This window comes from Polyodon spathula, chromosome 6 (genome assembly GCF_017654505.1).
Source record: "Polyodon spathula isolate WHYD16114869_AA chromosome 6, ASM1765450v1, whole genome shotgun sequence".
Lineage (NCBI taxonomy): Eukaryota > Metazoa > Chordata > Actinopteri > Acipenseriformes > Polyodontidae > Polyodon > Polyodon spathula.
Window position 1 is genome coordinate 60,586,028 of NC_054539.1, and position 21,470 is coordinate 60,607,497.

General features: G+C 37.4%; 1 protein-coding gene across 2 annotated transcripts in view; it reads left to right on the top strand.

Annotated features, from left to right (window-relative positions):
- afg1la (AFG1 like ATPase a) overlaps window positions 1-21,470 on the top strand; it is a 56,429-nt gene that overhangs the window by 25,366 nt on the left and 9,593 nt on the right. For both annotated transcript variants that reach the window (XM_041253328.1, XM_041253329.1), the window contains exons 7-10: window positions 10,214-10,272; window positions 18,676-18,758; window positions 20,733-20,803; window positions 21,077-21,177. In XM_041253328.1, the coding sequence (XP_041109262.1) occupies window positions 10,214-10,272; window positions 18,676-18,758; window positions 20,733-20,803; window positions 21,077-21,177 (314 nt within the window). The remainder of the gene's footprint in view (window positions 1-10,213; window positions 10,273-18,675; window positions 18,759-20,732; window positions 20,804-21,076; window positions 21,178-21,470) is intronic.

Genomic DNA, 21,470 nt, shown 5'->3' on the forward strand with positions numbered 1-21,470 from the left:
ATGGCTTTGTACAACATTTTGGAGGGTAAGAAAATATTTGTGTTTGCCAAAAGTATCAATATAAATTAGTGTACTTTTAAAACAACATAACAAAGAAATCATTTACAGTAATTAAATTGATACCCTGGTCTTGGAAATTATTTTAAATGACATCTGAAATACAAAAAATTCAAAACATTCGGTTGTAGATGTAAGTGTTGTGCCTGTGAGCCTTAGAGGAATATGCAATTATGGGTGTTCCTGCATAAATTTGCAAAAAAGGGGGTGGAGATCAGGGTTCTCAAATGGTATAATGAGATGCACTGAAGCTATTGGCTATTGCGACACTTATAATTCCATTAGTTAGTTAAGAACTTTTGAAAGCATGTTTTAAACTGTCATAATTAGCAAACCTTTAATAGGAAGTATGAAAAACGATATACCCTAACCATGGCTGCTGTGATTGTATCAAGGAGGAGACATTGTCTTCAGCCAGAACGAGTGATTTGTAGAATGAGAAGAGAAAGGGTATTTCATACTTTCATTACCCTCTTCGAATTAAATGAAGACCAAATTAAGCAGAGGTACAGGCTTGGCAGCCACATCATTCTTGAGCTGTTGTCTGATTTAAAAGGTGACCTTGAACCTCTCGCTCAGAGAAGCCATGCTATCCCTGCAATGGTCAAACTAGTGTCCACCCTGCATCATCTTGCCTCTGGGTCCTTTTGGGGGACTGTGGCAGCTGTTGCTGGCATTTCCCAGCCCGTTTGCTAGTTGTGCTCAATTTATTTTTGAGGCGAACACCCAAATACCTATTTTCCCCTAAAAGCAGTGTGTACTTACAAGCCTTGAAAATAAATTTCTGTGACATTTCCCTCCAGCTCATTTTGAGCATCTGTAAGAATATGAAGCACACCTATTCTATTAATGTGCAGGTGGTTTGTAATTGTGCACAATTTTAGGACTGCACCACTAACTAACTTAAATAAAAATGAACAGTATACATTTTGCTTTTAGGCTACTCATGATAATACGAATTAGTGGTATAATGCAAAATGTATTGCTGGTCCGTTGAAATTTGTATTAACGAGAATTGACTGTCCTCCTGTAAGTCAGTGCGGCACCATGATCTATTTTGCGTTAATTGTCTAGGCTAATAATAATAATAATAATAATAATAATAATAATAATAATAATAACATTCACGTTTAGTTTAAAAATGCATTATATAGAACAGTAATTGTTTTTATAATTTAAATAAAAATACAAGTTCTTTATTTACATGTAATTGATGGTGCTTGCATGTAAGCTTGCATTGCAGCAGCACAAACTACAGCAGACTAGGCAGAACAAACTTAATTTAACAGCCACTGTATTATTAATATAATAATTAATAATAATAATAATAATAATAATAATAATAATAATAATAAATATGATGATGATGATGAACTTGCGCTTGTCAAGTGACCCCAGAGATTGGATGTGCCTCCATGATACATCAGCAATCGCTTGCACAGTTTCATTCAACTTTTTTTGGTCTTCTTGGTATTTAATAAAAGAAATCCCAAAGAGCAGAGGGGTTTCGAGACGTTTCTTTCAATACAGTTTACGCTATACAACGCTTTGCTGTCGAGATGGTGAATGAAGAAATTTGCCTCTGGTTAACACGAACTGGAGGGGGGAGGGACGGTCCAAAAACGCTGAGCCTGCCACGGACAAATATATATATATATATAATATATATATAGATATATATATATATATATATTACATATATATATACGTTCTGGGTATATTATATATACAGTACCAGTCAAAAGTTTGAGTACACCTGCTTGAAACCAGGTTTTTCATGATTATCTATGCTTTTAACTGTATAAACCTGTCTATAAACACTTAATATTTAATTGTATGATACGTGTACTTATATAAGCTGATAATCATAAGTGAATTGCATTCAAAAATGTAATTTTTAAATGAAAATGTAAATCTTGTCATTTTCAATGAAATGGTCACCCAAAGCAAGGGGATTTCAGTCTGAGGCCCAAGTCAGTTAAAAGTCTGAAATGTGTATAACACGGTGTTAGAACACTGGCCTAAGTATAACAGTGTCTTTGTTAGATGTTCTCTGAGTTAACTAGCATGTTACCTAATTAACCTTTTGTCACCAATTAATGTTAACAGGTGAGGGTCCATGATTACTATAAATATAGGTAGCGCAGGCACAAGTTTGTCATTCCTGCATGTAAGGGAGCAGAAAATGGCAAAATATGCTCAGTTAAACAAAGAAAAAAAACAGTCTGTAATTACTTTAAGAAATGAAGGTCAATCTTTAGACAAATCGCAAGAACTTTGCAAGTGTCTGTAACTGCAGTGACCAAGACCATCAAACGATTTGAAGAAACTGGCACTCATGAGGACAGAACAAGGTCAGGCAGGCCAAGGGTGACCGGAGAACAAGTTAATTCAAGTCACAAGTCTGTGAAACCGGCGATTTAACTGCCCCTGAAATACAAGCTCAGCTAAATGCTACTAGAAGTACAGATGTTTCAACATCAACTATTCAGAGGAGATTGTGTGAAACATACCTCCAGGCTATGTCAGAACTACCTTAGAAGAAAAGATGGTAGGCTTCAAATCATGGAATGGCCAGCACAGTCTCCAGACTTATACCCCATCGAGCTGGTTTGGGATGAACTGGACAGAAGGGTGAAAGCAAAGCAACCTACAAGTGCAACACATTTGTGGGAACTTCTGCAACAGTGTTGGGAAGAACTTTCCGAACAATATTTGATTTCCATTGTAGAAAGAATGCCACGAGTGTGTTCGGCTCTTATATCTGCAAAAGGTGGCTACTTTTGATGAGTCAAAAATTTAGATTAAATTTTGTTAAACAAAACGATTCCATGATTTCTTTTTTTATCTCCAATTGTTTATTTGTTCTATGCTTTAATTTCAGAGTACATTGAGACATTAAACTGCGCAAATTTCAATAAAAACTGGAAAAATGGAGGTGTTCTAAAACTTTTGACCGGTTGTGTGTGTGTGTGTGTGTGTGTATATGTATGTGTGTGTGTGTGTGTGTGTGTGTGTATATATATATATATATATATATATATATATATATATATATATATATATATATATATATATATATATATATATATATATATATATATATAATACACACACACACATATACACATTATACACACACATATACACGTGTGTGTGTGTGTATATATATATATATATGTATGTGTGTGTGTGTGTGTGTGTGTGTGTGTGTGTGTATATATATATATATATATATATATATATATATATATATATATATATATATATATATATATATATACACACAATCACACACACACATACATACACATATATACACACACATATACACGTGTGTGTGTGTGTCTATATATATATGTATATGTGTGTGTGTGTGTGTGTATGTATACTGAATGATAGTCTGTGATATATGGTTTTTATTTGCCGCAGGAGGATGTCCTTGCACAAAATACTTCTAAGGCTGCCAAAGAAAGAGATCATAAATGGGTCTGTAAAACGCATTACTTTTCAAATAGAGCAGCATAGACAGAAACCCTGCTCAAGATGTTTCCTGCAACCGCTCCTGGGTCGAGTGATTGTGGTCTTGAACTTTCTCCATTTGTAGACTGTCAGACAGTGTATTGGTGCAGCCCCAAATCCTTAGAAAGGGTTTTGTAACCCTTTCTAGACTGATGAGCATCAATAAGTGTTTTTCTGAGCTCCTCAGAGATTTATTTTGATCGTGGCTTGACGTGTTTCCACAAACCTGTATGGTGAAGACGAAACTCACAAAGTTTCTTGTCTTTATATTGGGTGGGACCTCCCAAATTTACCCCCGAAGATCTATCTAATTATGTAAACACCTGATTCTAATTATCCCCTTGATTGAGCTGATAAAACCAGGAGTTCACTTACTTTTTCACATACCCTGAATCTTAATTATTCATTGTTTGTCTAATTCACATATCATTTTGTTTCAAAAGACATGGAATTGGTTAATAGAAACCCTATTGGATATTTAAGAAAAGACTGGTTTTGATTCAAGAAGGCTATCATGGTAAAACTATGGAATTTCCATAATTATCATTGGGGTTCACAAACTTTTTCTCGGCACTGTATATATAAAGAGGAGAACTTATTGTGAGTTTGCAGTGATGGTTTTCATTGTTCAGTAATTAACAAGCCATTTAAAACAGATGTAAATATGTTTGCAAAGAGGCCATAAACAGGGTTCGAAATTAATCTGGTTCAAAGCATAGTCTGTTGAAAATGAAATTAAAGTTCCAGCTGGTAAAATAATCCCTGAATGAACTGATTTAATTAAAAAATATACGGTGGAAAAACATAAAGTTTACAAACGAGAGGAAGCCATTCGGCCCATCTTGCTCGTTTGGTTGTTAGTAGCTTATTTATCCCAGAATCTCATCAAGCAGCTTCTTGAAGGATCCCAGGGTGTCAGCTTCAACAACATTACTGGGGAGTTGATTCCAGGCCCTCACAATTCTCTGTGTAAAAAAGTGCCTCCTATTTTCTGTTCTGAATGCCCCTTTGTCTAATCTCCATTTGTGACCCCTGGTCCTTGTTTCTTTTTTCAGGTCAAAAAAGTCTGTTGGGTTGACATTGTCAATACCTTTTAGAATTTTTAATGCTTGAATTAGGTCGCCACGTAGTCTTCTTTGTTCAAGACTGAACAGATTCAATTCTTTTAGCCTGTCTGCATATGACATGCCTTTTAAGCCCGGAATAATTCTGGTCGCTCTTCTTTGCATTCTTTCTAGAGCAGTAATATCTTTTTTATAGCAAGGTGACCAGAACTGAACACAATATTCAAGGTGAGGTCTTACTAGTGCATTGTACAGTTTTAACATTACTTCCCTTGATTTAAATTCAACACTTTTCACAATGTATCCGAGGGTCGTAGGAAAATCGGAAAAAATATCGAAGGGTGTAACAGATCTACGCTCTATTTCTGACTCAGTCGCACTAGGAATCATAGAAAAATCCTATTTATTTATAGAATAATATATATATATATATATATATATATATATATATATATATATATATATATATATATATATATATATATATATATATATATATATATATATATATACATATATATATATATATATATATATATATATATATATATATATATATATATATATACACACACATATATATATATATATATATATATATATATATATATATATATATATATATATAGATATATATACACACACACACACACACAATGCCTATAGAAATTCTACAACCCCCTTGAACCCCTTTGGTCTCTAACAACTTTGCACACCTACACTGAACAAAAATATAAACGCAACATGCAACATTTTCAAAGATTTTACTGCGTTAGAATTCATATAAGGAAATCTGTTAATTGAAATAAATTCATTAGGCCCTAATCTATGGATTTCACATGGCTGGGAATACAGATATGCATCTGTTGGTCACAGATACCTTTTAAAAAAAAAAAAAAAAAAGGTAGGGGCGTGGATCAGAAAACCAGTCAGTATCTGGTATTACCACCATTTGCCTCATGCAACGCGACACATCTCCTTCACATAGAGTTGATCAGTCTGTTGATTGTGGCTTGTGGAATGTTGTCCCACTCCTCTTCAATGGCTGTGCGAACTTGCTGGATATTGGCAGGAATTCGAACACGCTATCGAGGATCCCAAACATACTCAGTGGGTGACATGTCTGGTGAGTATGCAGGCCATGGAAGAACTGGGACATTTTCAGCTTCCAGGAATTGTGTACAGATCCCTTGCAACATTATCATGCTGAAACATGAGGTGATGGCGGCGGATGAATGGCACGACAATGGGCCTCAGGATCTCGTCATGGTATCTCTGTGCATTCAAATTGCCATCGATAAAATGCAATTGTGTTTGTTGGCCGTAGCTTATGCCTGCCCATACCATAACCCCCCGCCACCATGGGGCACTCTGTTCACAACGTTGACATCAGCAAACCGCTCACCCACACGATGCCATACACACTGTCTGCCATCTGCCAGGTACAGTTGAAACCGGGATTCTTCCGTGAAGAGCACACTTCTCCAGTGTGCCAGTGGCCATCGAAGGTGAGCATTTGCCCACTGAAGTTGGTTACGGCGCCAAACTGCAGTCAGGTAAAGACCCTGGTGAGGACGACGAGCACTCAGATGAGCTTCCTTAAGATGGTTTCTGATAGTTTGTGCAGAAATTCTTCGGTTGTACACACCCACAATTTCATCAGCTGTCCGGATGGCTGGTGTTAGATGATCCCGCAGGTGAAGAAGCCGGATGTGGAGGTCCTGGGCTGGTGTGGTTACACGTGGTCTGCGGTTGTGAGGCCGGTTGGACGTACTGCCAAATTCTCTAAAATTACATTGGAGGCGGCTTATGGTAGAGAAATGAACATTCAGTTCCCTGGCAACAGCTCTGGTGGACATTCCTGCAGTCAGCATGCCAATTGCACGCTCCCTCAAAATTTGAGACATCTGTGGCATTGTGTGGTGTGACAAAACTGCACATTTTAGGTGGCCTTTTATTGTCCCCAGCACAAGGTGCACCTGTGTAATGATCACGCTGTTTTATAAGCTTCTTGATATGCCACACCTGTCAGGTGCATGGATTATCTTGGCAAAGGAGAATTGCTCACTAACAGGGTTGTAAACAAATTTGTGCAGAAAATTTGAGAGAAATAAGCTATTTGTGCATATGGAAAATTTCTGGGATCTTTTATTTCAGCTCATGGGACCAACACTTTACATGCTGCGTTTATATTTTTGTTCAGTGTAGATTTTGCAGTATTTGACCAGTCTTCTTTACAAAACTGTTCAAGTTCTGTCAAGTTCCTTGGGGAGCGTTGATGGACAGCAATCTTCAAGTCATGGCACAAATTTTCAATTGGATTTAGGTCGGGGCTCGGACTGGGCCACTCAAGGACATTTACCTTTTTTGTTCTTTAGCCACTCCAGTGTAGCTTTGGTTGTGTGCTTTGGGTCATTGTCATGGTGAAAGGTGAACTTACGTCCCAGTTTCAGCTTTCTTGCAGAGGGCAGCAGGTTTTCCTCAAGGACTTCTCTGTACTTTGCTCCATTCATTTTCCCTTCCATCCTCACAAGTGCCCCAGTCCCTGCCAATGAGAAACATCCACGTAACATGATGCTGCCACCACCATTCTTCACAGCAGGGATGGTGGTCTTTGGGTGATGCGCTGTGTTGGGTTTACGGCCAACATAACACTTTGCATTTAGGCCAAAATGTTCCATTTAGTTTCATCAGACCACAAAACTTTGCCACATGGCTACAGAATCTCCTCTTTTTTTTGCATACATCAAACGGGATTCAAGGTAGGCTTTCTTGAGTAATGGCTTCCTTCTTGCCACCATACCATACAGGACAGATTTGTGGAGTGCTTGGGGTATTGTTGTCACATGCACACTTTGACCAGTCTTGGTCATAAAAGTCTGTAGCTCTTACAAAGTTGCCATTGGCCCCTTGGTAGGTAGGTAGCCTCTCTGATCAGTCTCCTTCTTACTCGGTCATCCAGTTTGGAGGGACGGCCTGATCTAGGCAGGGTCTTGGTGGTGCCATACACCTTCCACTTCTTAATAATCGTCTTGACTGTGCTCCAAGGGGTATTCAAGACCTTTTTTTTTTTTTTTTTTTTTTTTTTTTTTTTTAATTCCCATGCCCTGATCTGTGCCTTGCAACAACTTTGTCCCGGAGTTCTTTTGAAAGCGCCTTGGTGCTCGTGGTTGAGTCTTTGCTTTAAAATGCACTACCCAGCAGAGGGAACCTACAGAAACTGCTGAATTTATCTTGAAATCATGTGAATCACTACAATTTAACACAGGTGGGGAGGCTACATAACTTGGTGCGTGATTTTGAAGGCGATTGGTTACACCCAAGCTAATTTAGGATTGCTATTACAAGGGGGGTGGACACTTATCCAACCAAGCTATTTCAGTTTTTATTTTTAATTAATTTTCTACAAATTTCTAGAATATTTTTTTCACTTGGAAGTTGTGGGGTAGGATGTGTAGATAAATGAAAAAAAAACTATTTTAATTCATTTTAATTCCAGGCTATAGGGCAACAAAAGGTGAAAAAAATTTGAAAGGGGGTGTAGACTTTCTAAAGGCACTGTATACAACACATCTGTAGTCAGAAGTTTACATAATTTCTCAAGCAAATCATTGTAGGAAAAAACTTTTGTAGCAAAAGTTTTGCTTTTGTGGATGAGGAAAAAGTTACAAGAAATAGATGCCTACAATTATTTATTTCAGCATTTGTTTTATGTTTTTTTGCAAAACTCCAAAAGGACTAATCTTGTACAGTCTTCTTCAACTTATACCAAAGATTCTTAACTGGATTTAGATTGGAACTTTGAATAGGCCATTCCAGAAACTTAATTTTATTCTTCTTTAACCATTCTGAAATAGATTTTATTGTGTCCTTTGGATCATTGTGTTGGAACGTCCAGTAGCGCTTTAAACCAGGTTTTGGATGATTAGCCAATATCTCTTGGTATGCTATGGAATCCATTTTACCATGTATTGGAACTAAATTTCTTGTGCCATTAGAGTAAAAAGAGCCCCATAGAAGGATATTACCACCTCCATGCTTGACAGTAGATATGATGTTCTTTTCTTTGTAGGCCTCACCAGACTTTCTCTAAAGCAAATGACTATCAGGGAGACCAAATAGCTCGATTTTTGTTTCATTACTCCAAAAAACCTTTGACCAGCACTCATATCCATGATTCAAATGCCATTTTGCAAACTTTAAGCAATTGTCCTTGTTTTACTAAGTTTTCTTTGGCCTGCAACCATTGAGACCTTCACTATGCTATCAATCAAGCAATCTTTATTTTATATAGCGCCTTTCATAGTAGAATACCATCACAAAGTGCTTTACACGATGCAATAAATACAAGAAAATCCATAATACTTCAAACAGAGAAATGCATAATACATTGGAAAGTACATAATACATGGTAGCATAATACATGAAATAGTACACTAAATACAGTGGAACATACAGAATACATGAAATAGTACAATATACAGTGGAAAGTGCAAAATACATGATAGTAACAATACATGAAATAGTAGCAGCAGCTAATAACATCGGGTTTAAGGAGCATGGAAAGCAAGAGAACAGGTCGGCTTTCAGAGTTGATTTAATCACATGACTTGAGCTCAGTATTTGTTATCTCAAGGAACAATACTACTCAAACAAGCAACAAACCTATCTGCTCAATATTTAAAATGTAAACAGCATTATGTATGTGCCCAATGGGCTGTTGATGTAAAACTTAGACGCTTGCGTTTTCATTGTGCATCACTATATACTGTGTGTGTTGGTAACATATTTTTATGGCATGTATTTATTTGATAATTAAAAACATCTTTGCAAGATCGTGATAAGTTCTCCTCTTTTACTTGGATATATAGTTGAAGTTTCAGAGGAAGTCTACGTAGTTCCATAAATACTGCTTGCAATGGGTTTGATACCTAGGCCTGGCCATTAAGCCCACAAAGTACTAACAAGACATGTGCTGAGACTGATTGCTTCAGTGCTGTGATAATGTCTTTTTTAACTGAAAGCTCATTGAACTAGTGTCGTGGTACTTGTTTTCATCTCAAGCAAGCTGCACAGTTCATAATCCCACACAGGAGGACCGTTCTCAGAGCTGCATGTATTTGTATCTTATTAATAAAGACAGATGATGATAATGTTGTTTTTTATTCAGGTTGTATATTGCTTTTTAGGTAATTTAATGAGGAATTCTGGCTGCTCCATTAAATAGTAGTTCATATTTGCAACAGTTGATGTAAACAGCTTGAGCAGGGTTTTGTTATATTTCTATACTGCTCTCTTTGAAAGGTAATGTGTTTCCAGACCCAGTTAAGATCTCTTTTCATTGGCAGCCTTTAGATGTGTTTTGTGCAGTGCAGCTTTTCTTTGGCAATCATTGTTCGGGAATGTAATGAATTTCATGTGTCGCTCGTAGAGAAATCAATGTCTGCTCTTGTTCATCCCTTTTGTTATATGTTCCTTTTATCAATAGCGGCTTTATTTGTCAATTTGGGAGGGAATAAATTGCATTATTAAGGCTAAATAGCAAAGCTAATTCCAATTTTCTCTTTCAGACCTCTATAAAAACGGGCTTCAGAGGGCTAACTTTGTGCCATTCATTACAGTACTGAAGGTAAAGAAAGTCATGTATTTTTATTTTTTCAGCCTAACTATAATATTGATAAAGGTCGGAGCAGTATTTCTTTGATCCTCACAAAGGTACTAAGGATACATTCCTCATCATAATTAAGAGGGTTTAGCTAATAAGTCAGCTAATGATGGGAACTAATAGGCTGCTTACATTTCAAAGTTAGAGTTCAAGTGAGCAACAGAACATATTTTACAGCTTTGCAATTTAATTGTATTTATGCAAGCCAATATTCACATTATATAGAGCACTACCACTACAACTGCATTTTTAATATATATAATAATAAACTGAACACTAAAGTGTCGTGCTTGCCAGACAAATTAAAATTGTTACAACTTTTTGAGCGTATTGTTTATATTGTTAGTCTTTTGTACACATTAGATACTAGCAAAGTGTTACCTTGAATTGACAAATCCTGAAATAAAACTAAAAATGTACTTCATGACATGCTATCTCCACCATACAGACGTGAAAGAAAGCTGTGTGGAGTACTTAATGAATATAAGCCTTGCAATTTGTGTATAGTAATTATATATAGTTAAAATGAGCTTATGAACAAAATCTTTATTAGAATTGCATTCCTACATTTTAAGCAACAGGTTTTACATTGGCTTGCGAAAGTATTGACCCCCCTTGGCATTTTTTCTATTTTGTTGCCTTACAGCCTGGAATTAAAATGGATTTTTATTTGGATTTAATGTAATGGACATACACAAAATAGTCCAAATTGGTGAAGTGAAATGAAAAAAATAACTTGTTTCAAAAAATTCTAAAAAATAAATCACAGAAAAGTGGTGCGTGCATATGTATTCACCCCCTTTGCTATTAAGCCTCTAAATAAGATCTGGTGCAACCAATTACCTTCAGGAGTCACATAATTAGTTAAATAAAGTCCACCTGTGTGCAATCTAAGTGTCACATGATCTCAGTATATATACACCTGTTCTGAAAGGCCCCAGAGTCTGCAACACCACTAAGCAAGGGGCACCACCAAGCAAGCGGCACCGTGAAGACCAAGGAGCTCTCCAGACAGGTCAGGGACAAAGTTGTGGAGAAGTACAGATCAGGGTTGGGTTATAAAAAAATATCCGAAACTTTGAACATCCCACAGAGCACCATTAAAGCCATTATTAAAAAATGGAAAGAATATGGCACCAGAACAAACCTGGCAAGAGAGGGCCGCCCACCAAAACTCACGGATCAGGCAAGGAGGGCATTAATCAGAGAGGCAACAAAGAGACCAAAGATAACCCTGAAGGAGCTGCAAAGCTCCACAGCGGAGATTGGAGTATCTGTCCATAGGACCACTTTAAGCCATACACTCCACAGAGCTGGGCTTTACGGAAGAGTGGCCAGAAAAAAGCCATTGCTTAAAGAAAAAAATAAGCAAACAAGTTTGGTGTTCGCCAAAAGGCATGTGGGAAACTCCCCAAACATATGGAAGAAGGTTCTCTGGTCAGATGAGACTAAAATTGAGCTTTTTGGCCATCAAGGAAAACGCTATGTCTGGCGCAAACCCAACACCTCTCATCACCCCGAGAACACCATCCCCACAGTGAAGCATGGTGGTGGCAGCATCATGGTGTGGGGATGTTTTTCATCGGCAGGGACTGGGAAACTGGTCAGAATTGAAGGAATGATGGATGGCGCTAAATACAGGGAAATTCTTGAGGGAAACCTGTTTCAGTCTTCCAGAGATTTGAGACTGGGACGGAGGTTCACCTTCCAGCAGGACAATGACCCTAAGCATACTGCTAAAGCAACACTCGAGTGGTTTAAGGGGAAACATTTAAATGTCTTGGAATGGCCTAGTCAAAGCCCAGACCTCAATCCAATTGAGAATCTGTGGTATGACTTAAAGATTGCTGTACACCAGCGGAACCCATCCAACTTGAAGGAGCTGGAGCAGTTTTGCCTTGAAGAATGGGCATAAATCCCAGTGGCTAGATGTGCCAAGTTTATAGATACATACCCCAAGAGACTTGCAGCTGTAATTGCTGCAAAAGGTGGCTCTACAAAGTATTGACTTTGGGGGGGTGAATACTTATGCATGCTCAAGTTTTCTGTTTTTTTGTCTTATTTCTTGTTTGTTTCACAATAAAAAATATTTTGCATCTTCAAAGTGGTAGGCATGTTGTGTAAATCAAATGATACAAACCCCCCAAAAATCCATTTTAATTCCAGGTTGTAAGGCAACAAAACAGGAAAAATGCCACGGGGGGTCAATACTTTCGCAAGCCACTGTAAATCTTGTTTGCATTAGTACTTTCCAAATTCACCACTGAATTCATTTTTAAAATTTTGATTAGCTGTTGAGGGGGAGCTGGCTATACTTCAAATTCCACATTACGCAGAGTAAAAACAGTATTCCAGACGTTTTAAATAAAGTTTTTATTTTATGTCAAATGAAGTGACTTCTTTTCATATTCTTATATTGGCAGAACAGGCTGGCATTTTTTGTTCTCGCTTGACAATACTGAAACTTAATTTATGTAACATAGGTTAGTCGCCTATTTAAACATTGCTTACTCCACTTTATAAACGATTAACACCATTCTATTTTTAAAGCACTTTTTATGATTCCGTGTAGCTTTTGTTGTACCATCCTCGTTTTTGTAATGCAAGGTTATTCTAGCAGCACCTAATGCTGTGGAAACTTGGTCATTTTTGTCATTGGACTGCTTTAATTGAGAAAACCAGAGCTGTCAGGCAGCATCTTCATAATACCATGAGAGTACAACAGCTTTTATAAGACGTGAATGAGCTGAGACCAGGCCTGGAGGTCAGTGCCAGGACCCTGTGACCTCAGCTCAGCTGTCATCTGAGCTGGAGTGCCAGGTTTAATCCTCCAGTGATGTCTTTACTTATCAATTGACTTTTTATTACCGAGATTGCAGGCGGAACAGCAGGACTGCCATCCCTTTTAGCTCTTCACAATGCTGCTCCTGCAAGGGACTTGTTTTGAAGGGGTGTTTGGAGGAGGTGTTCCAACTGGGCAGAAAATCATTTCAGTCAAAATGAAGTAGTCTTGTGGTAAATCATGGTGATTAGTGGTGTGCAGGGAGAAGCAGAAAGGCTAATGGGGAATCAACCTGGAATAAAACGATGCTAAATAGAGATGAGTTGTTAACCATTGATTGGTTGGAAATTATTTATGTGAAAGAAAGCTTGTGTTTAACTGCATAACTTTTACAGCACAAATCTGTTATTCTATTATTGCTTTGAATGGTAGAATTAGTAGTCAGCAGGTGGAAGGCTCACAGTTAGCAGGACAGCAGTTACTTGGTGATGGTTTTCTGTTTCATAATAATAATAATAAAAAATAGTTGAACTGAACATTAGTCATCTTATCTGTTTTCAGTTCCTAGTGGATTCACAAAGCTTGGAAATTGTTTTGGACATATCCATTGGTAAAAAGATGTATTTAGGATTAATATTTTAGATTTTGTGCTGCATATTATTTTAATGTTTCTAATAGAATAGTTAAGAACAGTGTGTGTGTGTGTGTGTGTGTGTGTGTGTGTTTTATTTTTATTTTTTTTAGCTTGTGGCAATTTTAGTCAATCAGATATGTTTGACAAAGTATCAATGGAAGGTTTTTAAAATAGTAAAAAGCTTAATTTCACTCATACAGTGATGCATTTTGTTGGTAGTCATATGGGTGAATAATGTCATACACCTACTTTTTAAAAGTATTTATATATAAAAGGTCTGTTGTCTTTGAAGATAATGTTACAATATCCACCTACCTGGAGATCCAGTATCTTATTAGCAGTAGTAGTTGCCGCACACCAGATGCAATGGGACAAAAAACACGACAGTTTTTTTTTAATCAGGTTTTTTTTTTTTTTTTTTTTTTTTACTATGTTTGAACTGTGAGCATTTTCTGTGTGGCACCCATAAGGCCATTGAGGGAAGTAATCGATATACTACACCATAGTGTAACCAATAACCTGTCCCCCTGTAACACTTGTGTGTGTATAAGAATCTATGCGCCATTTATACAGATGTAAAAACTGAGGTACAGAGGTTATTGGTTACACTGGTGTAATAGATATACTTGGATGTTGGACATGATTCTGAGAGCTCAGAACAGACTATAAAGAAGAACAACACGATTGCTTGAGATGATACTGATATTTCACGCCCCTTCCAAATTGCCCTTTAAGTAAATTGAAATCTGAAATAAAAGCAGCGTAATAAGAATTCTGTAGGCAGGAATGACCATGTTAAATGAATGATACAGAACCCATTTTAAACCATGTTATCTTAAATCCGAACTACAGCAGTAACATGTTGTGTGTATCCTTTATGTTATGCATACCTCCTCAAGACCCTGCTTGCACTAAAAAAATAAAAAAACATTAGTTTGATTACAAGTCCCATTACCATTCCCTGTGTTAGCCTTCTGATGTAATGGGAAATCAGTTGTTGTTCTCTGAAAATCCCAAGGCAATTAGTATAGCCACAAGAGATTTTTTAAGCTTTTTGTCCCAGGCCACCTCAGAGGTCTGTAGAGAAGAACCATAATCCAATAAACGTCTCATTTAGATCATGAAAGGAAATCGGGAGGACAAGACCCACAGGAGAGGGTGTTTTCAGGGCTCCCAAGCAAGCGGGAATCACCAAATTAACCAGGAGGTCCCTATATTTTACATGCATATCTGTCACAGTTAAGAATGGAATAAGTATATAATGCAGGTGACACTCCTCTTGCCGAGGATGGGAGGACTAAAGCCAGCAACAGTTTTCAAAAGACATTTCTTTTAGAGGACTGGACAGGGCAAGGGGAGGTTGTGAGAAACCCATGTAACAAACAGTCCTGGCCAAAGCTGGTCACACTTAAAGGGAATAGATAATTAGGCATAATTAGTGTGTATGCATTGTTGTATCCCTGTCCTCAGCCAGAATACATTTAGAAGAGAAAGCCCCAGTAGTGAAAAATCTTTGATCTAAGAAGAGTCGACCAGGATTGGCAGAATAAAGGCAGTGTTTTTAAGCATTTTTTTTTCTTCTTCTTCTACATAGTGTCTGTAAGACACAAAATGATGAATGGACTACAACCCCCCCCCCCCCCCCCCCCCCCCCCCCTCCCCCCCCCCCCCCCCCCCCCCCCCCTCTCATTTAGAGCTACCCCGAGTGCTTTGAGGCTAGTCAATTGTCACTGAACAAAAAAAGCATCAAATGTTTTCTGCTGTTAGTAATGAGGTAGTGGACTTCATCAGACCAAAAGAGTTAGATATCTTTGTTTAGAGCTCAATGAACCTTCTCAGTTTTTTTTTTTTCTTAATTCAAGGCATGTTGGTAAAAAATAAAGAAAAAAAATTGGTTTTATTTCTAATTGCAGTTCAGACAATAGGGTGAATCTGAAGATGGGAAATGTGGGTTAGCCTAACTTTAGCACATTGCCAATTACAATTACTTAAAACATTACAGAACCCCCTGCAGTGTTGACAACAAAGACATTTCTGTATTCCATGTTGTCCATATCGCAGTAAAGTGTTTTTTTACATTTTTTGTTGTTGTTGTTTATATAGATATACATAGTCCCGTAGTTTTTATTTATGTATTTATTTATTATTTTAATTCTCACATCATAGTTGAATAAACTAGAGGAATTTTTATTTATTTATTTTTAAAACTTTTACTTGGGAACGTTAGCCAGGAGAGAGTGAGTTTCTGTTCTTCTGAACATCAGTGTATCCAGATAATGCTCCCTCCTGCAACAAAGCTGGTGCTCTGTTGGAACTGAGTGGCATATTGTGGGAACAGAAAAAAAGGAGTTTGATTTGCATACACTGAGATCCTTAGAAGACTTTTTCTGAAGGCAAATGTTCCCAAGTAAATATTGAAGTGTGTTGCCCACTTGAAAATATAACGCTGTGATATGGACAACACGGGCCCAGCAAAAGTAATGTATTGTGTTTCTTGTAAACTTTGTGGGGTGTTTTGTAACATGTTAAGGCTCTGAATCTTTACAAATCCTCCGCCTACGGAATTAAATATGCATACTTGTGTATGCTAGATGAGATACAGTCATCAAAAAGACACGTCAGTATTTAAGACTTAAGAGAGCTTCTGCTGCTTCAAAATCATTTTAAGAAGGGTTCTGGTTCTTCAAACAAGCTCCCAAGATTGGAACAGGTTTTTTGGCTCCATTAGGCAAACCATTAACCTGTACTCCATTACCACTCAATTGTCTAAAGCGCTTTAATCCAAGGACTCCTGCTTCTCTTTGTTGCAACTGTATATTTTATAATGAGTTTGTACGCTGTGTTCTTGCTGCTTTCATTAAAGTCCCCTCTATGCACTGCTTTTGAATACTTGGACGTTTTTCCCTCATAATATTAATTCAACATAATTTACTTACCTGTCATGTGGTTAGTGGCTGTGAAAAGAATTACTTTAATCACTCCACCCGTTGAGTGATATGATTTGCATTTCATAAGAGGTATTATGCTTGACATTTTATATATTGTACATTTTAAACCTCATTTACGAGCCATGAGCTGATTTATGCTGTTTGACGGTGACATACAAGCTGAAAACAGGAAGTTCGGAGAAGACGGAAAAGAATGGCTTTCATTCCAAGGTATCACATCTCCTTGTCTTTGTCTATTCCATGTTCAAGTAATTCTCAATTAAGTTCAGTGCTCTTTTGGTTTGTTTCTATGCTGCTCCTTTCTGTAGATCAATTTTTCCTACGCAAGTGATTCTTAAGAGTATTAAACAAGAAACAGACATCGTTGCCAGGTGAACAAGGAGTGCTGGGTGATCTACAGTTCCTATAATTGAATTGCCACAGGTTCAAATTGGTAAGCCATCCACAATGGTCCCCACACTCTAACTGAGGCACTTATATGTCTTTCAACTTATGGATGTTCACAAATTGTTTAAAGAGGGACTCTGAAGGGAGCGTTGCATGGGTTTTGGCGTGGGTTAGGCAGGGACTGTTTCTCCTCATCGCTCTACAGCAAACCCTGCTGGCCAGGTGTCCAGTGAGCTCAGAGCAGACAACTTCAGGGCTGGCCTTTGTTCTCCAGAGGCTGGTAGCTCGCTGAATGCTCTCGAGTTCCTGGGTGAAAAAGGAAGCTGGCTTGGTCGTGGGATCTGTGGACGCTCACTGAACCTCTGGGTTTCCTGAGACATGTGGGGAATTGCTAAGGTGAAGGGAAAAATGATTGGGGGCGGGGGGATTATAATTTGACACATTTTGAAGTTAAATTTTTTTTTTTTAAATATGTATATATTTGAATACACCAAATCATTGATAAATTGTGTTTTATCGCAATACTAAAATAAACTAGTACAATTGATTGACTTGCACTCAACGTATTTATCCATGTTCAAGAATATAAAACATTATGTATTTTATTAACCTTGGTAATGCAATACATCACAATGTAACAAACTGGGAATCTTGCTTTTGGCAAACTAGCAAGCAATACTACAGTAAGTGTAGATCTCTGTGACTTTCTAAAGTTTATGAGGATGCAGCATATATCAAATCTAAAGTTTTAATGAAGCCTCTAAAATGAAAATCACGTACCTATATGTGAAAATGCCAAGGCGTTTCTTCTGATATAAATAGCAGCCGTGCTCCATGAAATTATGACTGATTGTGTGTCTTTTCCTGTAGGCCACCAAATAAAGCACATGTGTTGGTCTATATGAGAAACAAGGCAAATGTACATTTTTGATGCAGTGTTGAAACTGTTTACATTGAAGATCAGCGCAGGGTTGCAATGGTTGATGAAATGACATTTCCTTTTGTGTTACAATTCTTTGCATGTCGGGTTGTAATTATGACTTATTCAACAAATTGCTTCAGAAATGGAACTCTGTTCATTAAAACATGGATCAAGATGAAAGTTGACAGCATTGAAGAATAGAATATTTCGGTCTTCTAGCTTTGTAGTGATTACTAATTATTCCCAGATCAAGAAGGATGATAGCAGAAATGCACTGATTCCATAATTTGCAAGTACTGTTGTTGAATACTAATACAGTATACTTTTAATTCTAAGATTCCACTAGTGTTGCTTTTAAAGGTGCTCCATCCAAACTTGAACTGTTTTACATTTAAACAAGTTAGGAACATAAAAATCCAATATTGAAAATAACTAATAACTGTACATGACAAATGGCAATTCCCTTTTTTAATTTCAGTGTTAAAAATTTTAATTGCTGATTGTTTATAACCTCATACTGCTACAACACACATAGTTGTGCAGTGCAGACAGGTTTTAAAAGGGGAGGGGGGCAGTTTGCCCCAGGTGTGTGTTTTTGGTAAAGTATAAACAATGAAAGAAAAAACTAAACAGACTACTTCTTTAAAAAAAAAAAAGTTTTAAAAGCTCCGTTCATTTTTGTATGTTTATATAGGAATACTGCACAACCCTTCAGTTGGACTCTGGGATAGACTACAGAAAAAGAAGTTTGCCTGCTGCTGGAAAACACTACTACCTGTAAGTTGTGAATACATTGTAGCCTGCAACCTAAAAAGGATGACTGTCTTTTTTTTAATAGAATGTTACTGGAGTGTGCAGTATTCATAGTGCACAGACAACCATGCTTCATTTACTGAGATCTCGCTTCACTAAGAGTGTGCTATTTTCAACAGTGAAGTACTGGGAGATATGGAGCAAAAAGGCACGGCTCCAGTGATCTGATATTAATATCTGATGCTTAAGGTAAAAATGATCTGTTAAAGTAGCAACTTTATAGTCTGTATGTGATCTCAATCAATAAAGATGGTTCTTCAGTTTAAGTGTGTACAGTCATTTTAAATTAGATCATTCAGTTGTATCCAGATAAATGCATTTCAAAAGCAAACAGTAGAACAATATTGTGTGGGTGGAGGGTTGCAGGGAGAATTCATTATTTAGTGATTTTTTTTCTCTTTTTTTAATTTTTTTTTTTTTTAATTCAAAATCATCTGCTGATAGGGGAGCATAATAACGTAGGAACTTGTATTTGATGGGCCAAATGGCCGCCTCCTTGTTTTGGAGCCTTTCTTATTAGTGGAATATAGTTTATTTCACATTCTTATGTATGAACAAGTGTGTGTGTCTATATATAGACACGCAAACGCTTGTCTATATGCAGGTAGTGGACAAAAAAATGGAAACACCAATGTAAAGTCACTTAATAGGGCATTGTGCGGCCAGTACAGCCTGTATGCACCGTGGCATAGTCTGCCAGCCTCTGGAAGTCTGCAGGAGGGATGCGGCACCATTCTTCCACGAGAAAGTCAATCAACTCACGTCTGGTTGATCGAGGGGAAAAGCGCCGTCTCAGACGTCGTTCCAGAATATTCCATAAATGCTGTATTTGGTTCAGATCTGGTGACTGAGAAGGCCATGACATATGGATAACATCAGTGTCATGCTCATCAAACGACGGGGCGACCACACATGCTCTGTGGATGGGGGCATTGTCATCCTGGAAGACCTCCCCCTCCACGACATTTCGGAACCACCAGAACCCATCACTGTTGGACATTTAAAAAATGTGAAAGCAGAACACACAAATGTGTACGGTCAGCTGGCTTGAATTCTCTTCCCTTCTCCCCTGCTCCTGCCATGACGTGCAATGACTTTCAAACTTGATTATTTCAACCTGCATTACTTTGTAGTGCTTGAGGGGCAAACACGGTGTAATTAACCCTTTCCAGGAATCAGGTAACCCGTTTCCTAGAAGGCTTAGAACCGACTCTGAATTCTTCTACCCGATGTCATGCTTTGTATGTATGTATGTATGTGTGTGTATTTTTCAGTATAGTGCACCATATCCGTGGTGACTCCGAACGAATCAACCCACCAGCATTGAACAATTGGTTCTTCATGAACTAGCAAATGAAATACAATTTAAATATATTTTTGAGCTGCACTTTTAATTATAAAAATAAAAAAAAAACAAAAAAAACAGAATACTGTTGTTTTCGAAGTTTAGTTTTACAAAGTTAATCCTTTTAACCAACATAACCAGTAAGATGAGTAGTTTGTTTCACAGTGCACATGCAGGCACAAACACTTGCACGTCATTTCAGTTCGGATTTCAAAGGTGGCTACTTTGGATGCTTGACTGTTTTGCCTATTTGCTCTTATTTTGCATGCAGGATAAAAGCTGGATCCTTTCTTCTCATTGTGTACACATAGCATTAATGGATTTGCTTTGCCTCTATTGCCTCATTACTGGCTTCAGCTTTCAAGTATGGATGCTATTCAGTGTATGCAAATAAGGCAGAATCATCTACCTGAGAGTTAATATTCCCTGCATTAATGTGTATTCTAAATCTAATGTTTGTATTTAGAGTATAACATCCTGTTCTTTTTTTTCTCTTTTTTTTGATGGGCAAAAAGCTAAGCGGGCTGCAGCAGCTGTTTGATGTTGGCTTCAAGTGTTATTAAATTCATATTCTATTATTCTTTTCACTGTAGCACAAGTGAAGCTGATGTGGAGGCCGTCATGGATAAGCAGTTTGATGAGCTGGCTCAAAAACAAAATGATAGTACGTAAGTTAATTTCTCTTGAAAGAGAATACATTTAGAACACAATACCCAATCTCCACTGACCAATTAATAAGTTCCATTGGTGTACATGGGTTGATGTTGCACCCTCAAGTGGCTGTCATTGTAACAGTATTTTGTCTGAATCATCTGCTATTATTCATCCAGCCAGGCATTTCCAAGCTCGGAGGGATGATTTTTTTTTTTTTTGTAGTTGTAGTAGTCGTTGTAGTAATTATCCGCACAAGACAAAGTCTTTGTTAATGTTCCCATAGTAACTCGACCAAAGATTTTGAAAGTGCAAGGCAGAGAACTGAGATTGAACAAGACTTGTGGGACCATAGCGGACTGCACATTTGAAGAGCTGTGCGACCGGGTAAGTACATGCCATCAGTTAGATGCCTGTCTATACTTTTTGTATACATCCCACCCTGACGAAACTTTTTATTGCTTGTGTTACTACTATAGTTTTATTAACCCTACCAGGAATTAAGATAAAAAAGATGCCTGAGAATGCTTTTGAGTGTGCTAAACTGTCTAATAGGCCAGTAGGAGTTGGACTGAGACCACCAGAACTATTATAAACTATTTTTGTGCAGTTCCACTGCTATATAATAATTTAAATACCCACCAACATATACAGTGGTCTTGTATCAGTTGTATAGATGC